Here is a 14,375-nt window from a genome sequence, read left to right as displayed (position 1 = left end):
TTGGTGTAGCCTAATTTGTTAGGTCAGTTTTATTTAGATCTGTCGACATGAAGCACATTTTTAGGTTACCTCACAAAATATTTTTACAAGGTGCAACACTGCAGACAAACAACGCTATTCGTGTTCACTGATCACACGATCATTAGTTGCATGATGTAAGAGTTTATTTTAGAAGGGCTTCTCTTTCAGTTAAAATTGCCCTCAACCGAAATCTGGCTGGATCACACAGAATCTCTCATATTACAGGTGGCAAAGAGGCTCATCCTTCACAAAACCACTGAGTGAAGTGTTTTCTTTTTTTTTTTTTTTTTTTTTTTTTGTTGTTGTTGTTTTTTTCTCTCTCTCTTTCTTTTCTTAATAATGCAACGTGTTGGAGCTATAGTGACAAATGGAAAGAATCTTTAGAAAAGAAAGGATAGCTGCAAAATAACTTTCAAAAGGCAAATGAGTTGCTTTAGTCTCTATTTATCTATGCTAACCTGCTAAGTATCTCCTGTAACATATCTACATTTAGCTTGGTAGCGTGCCAAAAACTTTACTTAACTTGCACCATATCAGCATTATCTGGGGCTTATATTTATACTGTAGTGAAAGAAAAGCAAATCTTTTGTTACTTGACACAGCATTGTAATAACACTTATAGAACCTACTTTTTTTCTGTGGCATGACTCATCAAAACATGCTTAAGGCATTGCTATGGATTATTCATGGATAACTGAGGAAGATTACAGTCTTAAATCAATGCATCCTGGACCAATCACTTTAAAAAGTGTAAAAAAAAATAAAAAAAACCTGTGAAGTGAAAATTTAAATTAATGTTTTGTGCAGTCATTATTAATGCAGCAAATACTGTAAACAAAGATGGATTACCATCATAAAGTTAATTATATACCGCACAAATTAAACTCATGGCTTAACAGATTTGGGACTAAAATGACCAGTGGCACTACAGTCAATCGAGTAATCATTAATAAACACAATGAGAATGAAATAATTGAAATGTACCCTGTAAACTATTCCAATTGCATAGACTTTTTTTTTTTTTTTTTTTTTAAATGTTTGAATTCATCTTTCCATCTCCCTTAAACTTCAAATCAAAGACACCGCAAACTATTGGTGATAAAAAAAGCTTTATTAACACAAGTTTTGTGACCAAAAAGACAAAAGATGTGCATGCAAAGCTTAATTAAAAAATAATTTACATTTCTTTTCCCACTCTCCCCTTCATTTGGGATACTATATTCCATGTGAGAAAATGTTTGATCAACTGAAATACTGGGGGGTATTTTAACAAAATGTGACCTTAGTAATGTAAAGAGCAATGGTGCTGAGCAAGACCAGATCTTGCAGGAGTAAATTTAATTTGCTTACGAGCAGAACTGAATAAATAGATAGTGCACAAAAGAGGAAAAGCAGCCAAGAGGGATACGATAACATAATTTATCATGATGACCCTTACTTCCCCTTTGGACCCCCATTTAAGTCCCCACCCTGTTTAATCCACAGAATGTTTTGGCTGTTTACTTAATAGGCTTCAGCTTTCAACTGGTTCCTTTAATGAAAGAAACAATTCTTATGGTCTTAAAGAACTCATCATAAAACATTTTCAAACCAGATAGTATAAACATGGCCATCAACTTCTTGCCTCATTTCTAAATTGTATTCCTCCAAAATAGTACAGTAAAATGAATTCTTTTAAACAGAACAAAGTGACAAAATTAGAAATCTTGAAAGCAGAATTTAGTAAAATAATGTTTAAGGGCTGCCACATTCATTGTTGGATTTTCATTTATGTTTGGTTTGTTCTGCCTGGAAACAGACACAATGATACTTTTTCCACTAAAAGCAGTGCACAAGAGGATCACCCAGGGTTTAAACCCATTCCCTATTATCTCTTTCACCATTCAGCTTTCAAAAGACCTGTGGGTCACTGATAGAAACCTTCCAGAGAGGGAATTCAACCCTGACCAAGAACAAGAGAGACCCGACCCCTTGGTATAATCTACAATTATACGTTATCATGTGCTAGCCAATAACGGTCTATACAGATGACACACAATTGAACAGGGAAACGACTATTTACAGACCATGGATCTCTCTTCTAGGTTGCTATCAATCTTTTTGATATGTATGTATTTTCAACGACCAAGATCAGACTCAGTTGGCATGGGCAATGCGAGAGTATGAGCCGATAAAGTTGAGCATTGTCTGGACCAACTCTGGGAGATCGTAGTCATGTTTCCAACCCCAGTCATTGCGGGCATTGGTGTCATCAAAGTTCATGGGCCAACTGTCGGCTATGGAGACACAAACCAAGAAATTATCAAAAGTTGTGTTAATTGGCTGATGAAAATGTACTGGATGTACTGACGAAAGTTGTGAGCCTAAGGTAAGACCAAGTTAAAAGGTAATTAACCCAAAAATTTAAATTCTGTTAGGGACTGATAGGGCCTCTGCACCATTCACTTTCATTGTAAGGTAAAAAGACCCAATGAAAGTAAATGATGACCCTAACATCTCCTTTTGTGTTCCACGGAAGAAAGGAACTCATATGGTTTTGAAACAACATGAGGCCGAGTAAATGACAGAATGTTAATTTTTGGGTGAACTCTTCCCTTTAAGCTTAGATGTGTGGTGCAATTTCCAGGATCATACCGATGGCCTGTCGCACATGGTCAATCTCATATGTGACCTGCAGGTCAGGCAGCTGTTTCTGGACCTCCAAGGCGAGTTCCTTGGGAGTGAAGCTCATGGCATTGATGTTGTAGGTGCGCATGCTGAGCGTTTCTGCTGGAGCCTCCATTACCTCCAGCGTGGCCCGCAAACAGTCATCGATGTACATCATTGGCAGCCTTGTGTCTGGCTTTAGGTTGCACTCAAACTTGCCAGTCTTGACGGCGTCATGGAAAATTTGCACAGCATAGTCTAGAAAAGCCAAAGAGACAGACTGTGAGGATTCACTATTATCTTGCGTGCTGTTTTTTTTTATTTTTATTTTTTATGTCAAATATATCTGCTTAGGGTCAGAAATTAACAGGGGATCAGAGCACAAATGCCTCAAAGTAACAAAAACACCACTGAAATTTGAACTGTGGAGGCAAAAAAAAAAAAGAAAATTCCATTGTAATAATTTTCTTATTACTAATATTTGATAGATGTCATTCTATTCTATTTTATTTAAAAATGTCCTTTAAAAAGGAATATTCTGAGTTCAATACAAGTTAAGCTCAACCAACAGCATTTGTGGCATAATATTGATTACCACAAAAAATAATTTTAATTTGTCCCTCCTTTTCAAAAAAAAGAAAAAAAAAAAAGCAGCAAACATCAAGGTTACAGTGAAGCACTTATAATAGAAGTGAATGGGGCCAATTTTTGGAGGGTTTAAAAGGCAGAAATGTGAAGCTTATAATTTTATAAAAGCACTTACATTCATTCTTCTGTTAAAACTCATGTATTATGAGATGTAAAGTTGTTAAAATCGTCATTTTTACAGTCCTTATTTTTACAGCTGTTTTAGGGGTTGTTGACATTAAATAGTCATGGCAACAAAGTTGTAAAATTGGCTATAACTTTACACAGAAAAGATTAGGAAGCGATTTTCACACTAAAATATTTTATCACACTAAAATAATGTTTACACACATATTGTTTATGTCTTGTGGCTATACTTTTATAAAAAGTTAACATTTAACATTTACGGATTGGCCCCATTCACTTTCATTGTACATGCCTTACTGTAACCTTGATTTTTGATTTTTTTAAAGAAAAGGTACTTTTTAGATACATTTTTGTGGTAATCAACATTATGCCACAAATGCTGCCGATTGAGCTTGACTTGTATTTAATCCAGAATCTTCCTTTAAAATTAGCAACTGTAACAAAAAAGATCTTTCAGACTCTATAACTGAGGCACACATAAGGGTGTTGCATGACGGAGGTGTGGTCTGAAAGACTGGATAACACTGGTGCAGGTTATCAGTACAGCCAAAAATACTCAAAGGGAATAACACCCTATTCGGAGCATGTGGCAGTTACATAACTTCGATTATGTGTGCCAACAATGACGTGGGCCCCCCAAAAAATAAAATACACATAGTGCAGCTGGAGCAGGGTGCACTGTACCTGTTGTGCCACCACCGGGCTGAGAGTCTGCGGAGATGATGCCAGGGTACCGCAGACAGCGGAAGTCAAGGCCATAACGGTGATGGTAGTACTGTAGATTAGGAGGATAACTGAAGGTTAGAGGTCACAGATATTATGAATGGAGGTCAAATTTGAAGAATGGCAGAAGGGCGACCGGTCATACCTCCCCCATTAGCTCAGCATGGACTTTGGAAACCCCATAAATTGTTCGTGGTCTCTGCACACATAGGTCAGGAGTGGGATTCCGAGGTGAAGTGGGTCCAAAAGCACCAATGGTGCTGGGGACAAATAGCCGAAGCCCGTGTTCTGCTGCAATGTCTAGAATGTTGTGTAGACCTAAAGAATATTGGACCAGACGATGTACCACTTAATCAGATCTCAGATTCTCATGACAAATCGTTTCAAACACGCATGACTTTCTTTCTTCTGTGAAACACAAAGAAAGATGTTAGGCAGAATGACTGACAGCCTCAGCTGCAAAGATGCAAAGAAAGTGAATAAATGACTGAAGCTGTCAGTTCCAAACATTCTGCCTAAAATCTCATTTTGTGTGCCATTTAAGAAAGAAAGAAAGCCATACAGGTTCGGAACAATACGAGGCAGAAAACAGTGACAGAATTTTGATTAAAAAGTCTTACCTGTGATGTTGACTGCTCGTGCCAGCGGTACATTAGCTTCCCCAACAGCACTTAGAAGAGCACTGTAATGCACCAACCAGGTGATCCTGTTATTTACCACAATCTCTCGCAAGTTCTTGTAGTCCAGAATGTCAGAGTAGATGAAGGGCCCTGTGTAAATGTGGTTGAGACGTATTCATTTACAAGTCAGCACTTGTGTGATCAGTCACTTTGTCAAACTACTATGCCTAAAGTCTATAGTGGTTATTAATTTTCCTAACACAACATTAATTTCTATGTAATTTTTAAAACCACTGAAAAATACTTCAATTAATTAGACTATTAAAATAAATACAACAGTTCCAATCACTAGTGTGAAAACAGATGTTAAATCAATTATCCAGGCTACAAGTTACATGACATTGTCAACTATAAAAAAAAGGTAATTAACCACCATAATTTGCTTTTGATCAAGGCAGATCATATAGCACACGCTCGATTAGCATCATTTTAGTATTATTTAATATAACAGAATACACTGTAAAATATGGCAACCTGCAATTGTTACCTTGAGCTACCTGATCTACCATGAGAAATGCATTATACCACAGTAATGGCGTCTTTGCAGGCTCTTGATCACCAACTATACATCATGACAAGCAGTTCACTTCCATGATCAGCAGCTAACCGTACCCCCAGACCACCTTTTCAAGCGGACTCGGGTGCGGTTCGCAACAGAGTTTGGATATCAGCGTTCATATAATCCAAAGGAACTGAACTTTGATGTCATTCGAACCCTGGTGCGCACCAAAAGTGCTAGTGTGAAAGCACCCTAAGAACTATAATAGTAGGTGTCAAACCCACTATTGGAGTGCAAACTATTCCCTAATGAAATTATAAATATACTGGTATATACAGAAAAAAAAAAAAAAAAAAAAAGACTCTATTTGAGATGAATGGGACTCACCACTGTGAAAGACATTGCTTGGGGGTTTCCTGATATCTGAGAGGATCACATTGTTTTTTCCAAATTGTTTCCTGTGAAACAGGAGGGATAACCTTAAATTATACACATTCCTCATAAAACTTAATGTTAGAAATGTTACTCTTGTAAAAGTACCTACAATACTTAGACGGAACATGCTCATTCACAAGATGTGCTTACCTTAATAGTTTAGCAAGCCCAACCCCCAATTGTCCAAGGCCACCTAAAAGGAGAGCAAGAAAAGAGAATGACCAAATATTTTGAAACAACACAGTTCTTAGAACTGTGCTGAAAACATGCTGAACAACATGAGCATTAGGTAAGTCACCACATTTAAATGACAGAACACAGGTGTTTCTCTTACCTGTAATAAGAACTTTGGGGTGGTCCGTCTCAGAGAAGGACCTTGAGTGAAAGCTGGCATCAGACCCGGAGGTGACCTGACGCGGGGAGAAGCTGATGTTGCGTACTGCCACGGCCAGAGGCTGGCATCCACAGGCGGGGGCCAGCAAGGCCTGTCTCGCCACCTTACTCAGGGCTCTGACAACTGGCATACTCAGTTACCTGCAAATACAAGATGGTAGACAGAAATTGAGACAATGATAGGTGAAATCATGTATGGTCATGTTACTTGGCTATCGTCATAAATCACAGATTTCTCAATCACAGTATACACATCCAATGTCATTTCACAGTAGAACTGTATCACTGTAGAAAGAAAGCTGAGGAAACTACATTACCCATTAACTTAAAGAAAGAGGACAGGATTCAGCCGAGCACTGAGATTCTCAATTAAAATTTAGGCTATTACAGGACTTCCTAAAACGTTTGATCTGTACTTGGACTAACATGCTACATCTCGAGCCAAATATCTAACATATGGTTCTCTTACATCAACGCTATTTCAATCGTATTGTCACACGCGGCTCAAAATAGTCAATTTAAGCAGGACGTCCACGCGCATAATACCGTATGTGTGTGTATATGTATGCGTTGCTAAGAAACATATTGTAGCTTATGAAAAAACAAAACAAAAAAACAAAAAAATTCTAGGTCGCCTTAAAGTTCGTCCTTCCACTAAAGTCATAATGTAAACTAAGAAATAAGTAAAATTCCACAATGTCAAAGTTGAGCTCTTACCTAAGAGATTCAAAGGCTCGAAAGGAACGACGAGTGTAATTTGAGAGTATTTATAGCGCCCTGCCTTCACGAGCAGCCAATCGGCACGCGAGATCTGTACGCGAGGGCTGCTTGGACTCCACGCTGAGCACGGTGCCAAGATGCCGAACACATCCTTCAGTTACGACTTTTAAAAGAGTTCATTGTGGCACGTTTGTGCGGACTGTCCTGTTCGTGTCCCCTGTTTTGCCACTTAAAAACCTTGCCCTCATTCAGACTCTCAGTATCAGCCAGTTTGATGTTGAACTGGAAGGTTAGTGGGGCTTCTGGGGGTTTACACGGTTTAAACTAGTTTAGGTTACACACAAAGTTAAGTAATAGACGGAAGTAAACGTTTGCTGGATAAACTTCGACAGCAGTGAATGGGAGATCACAGTAAATATTATTTTCACGTACCCGTTTGCTCCAAGAGCAAAAGAAAAAATCCACTATTACATGTGAATGACTTTCCACAAGAGGAAAAAATAGAGAGCGGTGGATTAAGACAGTGAAATGGGAGAAGAGGCCAAATTTACTGTCATTCTCTCAGCAGCTGTAATAGAAACCCCCTCGCAGCTGTGGTAATTCAATTTTTAAAACTAATTCCAGGGTAATTTAACACAAAGCATAATGTTATAAATGTACACTCAATATTTAAAAATGTATAATATAAAAAAATGTGCGAGACTTACGCTGCTAAACGAGGCGGAAACGCGTCATCACAGTCTGTGAAACAGGTATATTTACATAAGCAATAAATGAACAACGTGAGCGAACTGACGTGCTGCTGATGACGACTACACAACCTGTAAATGAACACCTCGAAAAGCCGGTCTTTAAGGCAATCAGGATTTCGATACGTTTTCTTTCAGGAACTAACATGTTATGTCACATTAAATGGAAGTCTTACGTTTTCTAGAATTAAGTGGCGCGATGAGGAAGCGACAGCTTGTGCTTACCGAAAAATAAACGAATTGGCAGGTTTAACGTGAAAATGATCGACATACTGATGCTGTAAAATAAGACAAAACACCACCTGATTATGCGTTTTTAATCGATTTGCAGTACAGGCCATCGGAAACTAGCGAACAGACAAGATTATATCGCTAATTGTAAGTAATCTTAACGATTTAAATAAACAGAATTTCACTCACCTATTGGCTGGAATAAGAATCAGATTTTTCGAAAAAAGTGAAATCTTCTAGGGATTTTTTTTTAGGGGTTCTAAGCAGCTTTCAGTATCTTGCTTTTCCTCACACCGAGGCTTCTTTCACCATCTTCCAGTATTGCATCAGCTCACAGCGGAGGTTTTATACCCGCAGTCCAAGAGGCTTTCAAGAGAAGCCGGCTGCGCTCTGATTGGTCGGTTCCGGAGGTGAGGTCTTCGCCACGCCCTCTTGACGTCTGTGAGGGTCTCATCAGGGTTGCACACGTTCAACCCCTCCACTCCTTGACATGAATGCAGTCAACATACAGCGGGACAGTAGTATGTTTGATTAACAAAAAATAACATACTATAAAAAGCAATAATACAATACAGTTTTTTTTCTGACAATTTTGTTTGCCACAACCTATCCAAAGAATGCTATAAAATACTTTTGTCTTCATGTAAACAGTAAAATTGTGTAGATGTATACAAACAATGTTGTTCAAAAGTAGAATAAATTTGTTGTTGTTGTTGCTAAATATTTTCCTCTAACACGTTTAGGTTGTTGCGTTTATCATGAATAGCCTAATGTCTTTCACATTAATTCAATAAACGTTAAGTAGCTAACATACTAGCTGTCTGACTGATAAAAAATGACTAGCGAGTACTGATGCTGACTACCACCCCTGGAGTTGCGAATTTGAATCCAGGGTGTGCTGAGTGACTCCAGCCAGGTCTCCTAAGCAACCAAATTGGCCCGGTTGCTATGGAGGGTAGAGTCACATGGGGTAACCTCCTTGTAGTCACGATTACTGGTTCTCGCTCTCAATGGGACGCGTGGTAAGTTGTGCGTGGATCGCGGAGAGTAGCATGAGCCTCCACATGTTGTGAGTCTCCGCGGAGTCATGCACAGTGAGCCACGTGATAAAATGCACGGATTGACGGTCTCAGAAGCAGAGGCAACTGAGACTTGTCCTCCACCACCCGGACTGAGGTGATCCCACGTCACCACGAGGACCTACTAAGTAGTGGGAATTGGGCATTCCAAATTGGGAGAAAAGGGGATTAAAAAAAACACATTTGCTACAAACCTAAGGTGGGTTTGTGATGATTATCACTGGCCAGCAAAAAAAGCTTTCAACATACTAGCTAGTAGTAGGCCTTACTTCCCATACTTCCCTGCTTGTATGTCAAAAACAGCATGTCAGTGGAGTAGGGTGTCCGAATCCGCAGTATTCATAAAGAGTAAGAGAGAAATACCTGATGACCTACTACATCCAGCGACATTCTGAAGTGCGCAACCACTTTATTATCCCATAATCCCACGGGATCTGAGGAGACGTCACATTCAAAATGCTGGATTTAAAAAAACGGTCAAGTCAAGAGCTCTTTTCACTTGTAAGCTCTATACCAAGAAACTTGTTTCCTTGTGGTTCAATTGTGCCTGTTTAACTAACCCAGAGCTAATTATTTTTGCTATCATTATTATTATGATATATATTTGAGTCACAGGACAATGCCCATGTTCCCGAATGAAGTATATCCTGGAATGTATTCATACTACTTACCCGTATACCTGGCCGAGAACATGCATTCTTTTTTAAATGCAGTGCATACTCTGACAGCATGTGATTTCGGATGCAGCTTAGGTGTTTTTAATAACATTTTGGACATTTAGCCTACTATCTACCTGTTCTATAAGGCTCACTAGATGTCGTGCTTAAGGCACTCTTTTTCACTTTTGTTAAACAGCATTGAGATTAATAATAGGCTGAATTTAGAATCGCATACTACCGTACTACTCTTACTGTTCCTGCCATATCTTTAAATGGCAGAAATAGTAAAGAGTAAACTATGGTAGTATGCAATTCCAAACTCCACGAAACTCCACGAAAGCATTTGATGTGTTCAAGTTATGTCGGAATGACATTTATGAGATAAGCGCACATGAACGCCACCACAAAGTCATAATTACGGGTGGGAAACTCTGGATTTTCTTTTAGCCCCAACTTACCCAGTTGGGGGTGTCGATTTAAGAATCACGGCAGAAGCAAACTGTTATTGGTAATAATTCAGTTTTACTTGAGGATTTGTACTGTACAGTTTAGTTTGCATGTATTATTATTTATTTTTTTGTACTGTTAACGAAGAATGACAATAAAACCTGCCAGAAAATAAGACTCATTTAGCTGGTTTATGCAGCGACAAATGTTTGCAACGAGACATTTCCCATCATTATATGTGGCCGCACTAGAATAATAAAATGGATTAAGCATTAATTACACACCTAATGTGTGGCTTTGCTCTATATTTTGTTGCATTGGTGCTAATAAAGCTTCCTGCCTCAGCTAGTAATCAAAAAAGTGAGAAAGGGATATGAAATTCAAAATGGGTCCATTCTTTCTGACTAAAATCACTTGAGCTCACATCACATCATATTTACGATTTCCGACCTCATAAATACGAACATCCCAGTAGGACTTGAGCGCACCAATGATCCTCTTTGCTGCCCCCACCAGTTCTGGAACACCCATTGTGTTTATTTTACGTTTCCGCAAGTTGACTGGTGCACAGCATAAAATGATGACGCTCTCTGGAGTATGATGATATTTGAATTTGAGGTAATTTAGTGTAAAGTTTGTATTTGTCAACTGCAAGACACAGCTGGTCATGTAATTTCAACATGGCGGCCACCATGAAGGGGCAACTCGCATTATGTAGAATAAAATAGTTTTTTCAAGGCCACTGGTTTTACTGGAGGGGAGGCCTCATCTGATGTAAATGCTGATAATTTTAAACACATTTTTAAAATAAAAGTAAAATGTTGAAACCTTAGAGCTTTGATACCAAAACAAAAGAAGAATGTTATTTTATTTTGTATTTATTTATTTTTTGCATAAAGTAGCCTTTCATATTGTGGCATCTGCAATTTTTCTAACAATGTTTGGAAGGGAAATCAGATCTACTGCAGTTTATTGTCTGCCAAACACCATCAATATAACAAAGCCTTCCTGCGATGCTTGAGGACCATTTCCAATACATTTGACGGTGTCTTAAGTCAGTTAATCTTTATGCTGAAATTGTCTGCAGGTCATGATAGATAGACGACGAATCCCCCTTTCTGTCAACATGGTTTAAAAAAAAAAAAAAAAAAACATTCCTCACAAAACAAAATGGTGAATAAGTAACTCAGTGACACACTCTGCATGAGATGTTTGCCGAAAGTGGTTACTGCGGGTCAACTACGGTCTCTGTGAGCGTAACAAGTGGTTCTCTGAATTAGTCTTTACATAAACGCAAGAATATAATGTGCTTTGGTCCACAGTCACACTTTATTTCCAAATATAGGTGTGAGGAGATCAGCGCTGATCATCTGCACACCCTGAAGTGCGTGACTGTAGTCATTTAGCTTGGGCATATCAACATAGTGACAGAGATATGGTCACGTGGAAAGTGCTGTATAGCGGGGATATGAAACTTGACTATATGTATAGCTAGAGCGGTGTGTTAGGCACATCTCCCCCCCCCCCCCCCACACACACAAGGAAACATTGCATGTTCCCGATAATGGGTGGGGAAAGCACACAAATGTTCATAACACGAAGTCGAGATATGGTTTACACAACTTGAGTTTGTATATGCAGAGGCATGTAAAATATTAAATAATATGATTCAACAAGTATGTTACCGTCAAGTTATTATAATTTTTTCAATTTAGCTTTCAGATTAACAAAATACAAAGTGAAAAAGGCAGTTGGGTATTAACAAATACAGGTGAACTAAGTCTAGATACTGTGTAGACATTGTTTAATTTTTTTTCTAACACATTAATTAGAATTGTTATTTACCAACCTTAGTTAAACCTGATCATCTTTCTTTTTTATGTCATGCTGATAAGGTTCAAATTAAAGTCAAATTTACTACTAATAATTATCATTTTATTGCTATTTTTTTTTTTTTTTTTTTGAACTGGTACACATGTAAATGGTCATTTTAAATATGAAAACACCAAACTGCACATTAAATTGTTTTAATGCCCGTAGAATATAACATTTCATCAGTTACACATTTTGTAAAACAAGACATGACTCTGTACAGACAATTTTAAGACAATGTTACAGTGACAAATCTTATATAAATGTCAGTTATGCTACTGAAGTGCTAGAATGCCATTAATTAATAAACAATGCGTAATAAAAGGGATCGTTTACCAAAAAATGAAAATTCTCTCATCATTTACTCACCCTCATGCTACCCCAGATGTGTATGATTTTCTCTCTTCTGCTGAACACAAATTAAGATTCTTAGAAGAATATTTCAGCTCTTTAGGTCCATACAATGCAAGTGAATAGTAATCATTTAAAGGTCCAAAAATAACAGAGACAGCTTAAAAGTAATCCACACAACTCTAGTGGTTAAATCTATATCTTCAGAAGCGATATGATAGGTGTGGGTGAAAAAAAAAAATGTTTATATATATATATATATTGAGTCCTTTTTTACTATTAATCCTCCTCCCTGCCCAGTAGGTGACAAAATGCACAAAGAATGCGAATCGGCAAAAACAAAAGATTGTGAAATCGCGATTTAAAATAAAAAAATTACTCAAATATTCCACCATTCACCATTCACTTGCATTGTGTGGACCTACACAGCTGAAATATTCTTCTAAAAATCTTTGTGTTCAGCAAAAGAAAGTAAGTCCTACACATCTGGGATGGCATGAGGTTATTGAGTAAATTATGAGATAATTTACATTTTTGGGTGAACTGTCCCTTCAACCTGTGCACATGTACATAACAAAAACACCTAATAACAATGTCCAGTCTATACCCAGTATCAAAACATATCAAACTAAAAGATATAAATGCAGTAGAGTGTATTAGATGGTAAACACCCCATGGAAAAGTAATATAACCTTTATAGGCTAGAGGAGTCACTACACAATAGATTTAATAAGTAATGCATATTTATGAAACAAATGGACCCAAAAACCTTTAAATGGTACATTAAGCATGTATATTCATTGTTTAACATATTATTAGGAACTAAATGATTAGCATTAATTTACAGATATGAGTTTTTGCAGAAAAAAATCCACCGTCTACATGATAATGGACAGAATTAAATGCTTTATTGCTGAACGGAAATTGTAATAATCCCAGTGGGCTTTTATTTTTAGACATTTCCAAACAGCTGCTTTGTGTATGCTAACAAAGATCTTAATATTTTGACATTCAGAATATCTCCAACACAAATATGCATTGAACGCGTTTATCAATACTCTAAATACCTTTACTCTATAGAAATATGAATATTACCCATGCACAAAAGATCTAACATGTATAAAAAAAAAAAAAAAAAAAAAAAAAAAAGTGACACTATGGCAATCTCTTAATCTTGTGGTCAACGTCTCTTTGGAAGAAAATAGGGTTAGGGATTATGTAAAATCTAAATCACTGATGAGAATTTCCAGCTTCCCATAGTCGCTGCCTCAATATTTCCCTTTTAAAACAGCTATCGTTTTATAGCTATATTGCACTTTGTGGCACAGAATTTTAAAAGTAACTATGACACATTAGCAGTCCCCTGTCTCTAGGAATTTGTAAACCACAGCAAACAATCTACAGTCAAATAACATCCATTTCATAACCTCAACTTCTTCAGCCAGTCAGTTCAGAGTGTTTTACATTAGAAAGTAATAAGGACAAGTGTGGCATTGGCATAGTGTTTTATGTGAGAGAACTCATACACTGATCATACGCTAATAGAGAAGCAGATCTAGTCACAATATAGTAGAATCCATGTCTAATAACTGTTGGAGGTGAATTAAACATGTTAACAGGAATACAGTTAAGCAATTGTATTAAGTATTTACCTCATTCTGAGAAAGGGGAAACACAGTCATAAGAATAGCATTCTGAGCTCCTATTCTTCTCACCACAATTGTACAGAGCGGTTATCTGAGTTACCGTAGACTCTGTCAGTTCAAACCAGTCTGGCCATTCTCCGTTGACCTCTCTCATCAACAAGGTATTTCCATTCACAGAAGTGCCGCTCACTGGATGTTTTTTGTTTTTGGCACCAGTCTGAGTAAATTCTAGAGACTGTTGTGTGTAAAAATCCCAGGAGATCAGCAGTTACAGAAATACTCAAACCAGCCCGTCTGGCACCAACATTCATCCATGCGATTATCTAATCAGCCAATCGTGTGACAGCAGTGCATAAAATCATGCAGATATGGGTCAGGAGCTTCAGTTAATGTTCACATCAATCATCAGAATGGGGAAAAATGTGATCTCAGTGATCTGGACTGTGGTAT

The 14,375-nt window shown here is 37.6% G+C and overlaps 1 protein-coding gene across 2 annotated transcripts; it reads right to left on the bottom strand.

Annotated features, from left to right (window-relative positions):
• Window positions 1–1,111: 1,111 nt before the first annotated feature.
• On the bottom strand, window positions 1,112–8,210 carry LOC127409807 (L-threonine 3-dehydrogenase, mitochondrial-like). Of its 2 annotated transcripts, none has more exons than XM_051644640.1 (9): window positions 8,061–8,210; window positions 6,113–6,312; window positions 5,929–5,971; window positions 5,731–5,801; window positions 4,785–4,934; window positions 4,310–4,482; window positions 4,126–4,216; window positions 2,656–2,925; window positions 1,112–2,297 (listed from the first exon to the last, which is right to left on the bottom strand). In XM_051644640.1, exons 2-9 carry the CDS (start codon window positions 6,300–6,302, stop codon window positions 2,158–2,160), a joined length of 1,128 nt encoding a protein of 375 aa, XP_051500600.1. In that variant the 5' UTR covers window positions 6,303–6,312; window positions 8,061–8,210; the 3' UTR covers window positions 1,112–2,157. The 2 variants fall into 2 exon arrangements, with proteins under 2 accessions (XP_051500600.1, XP_051500601.1); XM_051644641.1 differs by lacking the exon at window positions 8,061–8,210 and adding an exon at window positions 6,889–7,016.
• Window positions 8,211–14,375: the final 6,165 nt, after the last annotated feature.

This window comes from Myxocyprinus asiaticus, chromosome 19 (assembly GCF_019703515.2).
Source record: "Myxocyprinus asiaticus isolate MX2 ecotype Aquarium Trade chromosome 19, UBuf_Myxa_2, whole genome shotgun sequence".
Lineage (NCBI taxonomy): Eukaryota > Metazoa > Chordata > Actinopteri > Cypriniformes > Catostomidae > Myxocyprinus > Myxocyprinus asiaticus.
The sequence above is the reverse complement of the archived record's forward strand: the minus strand, read 5'-3'. Positions and strand labels throughout refer to the sequence as shown.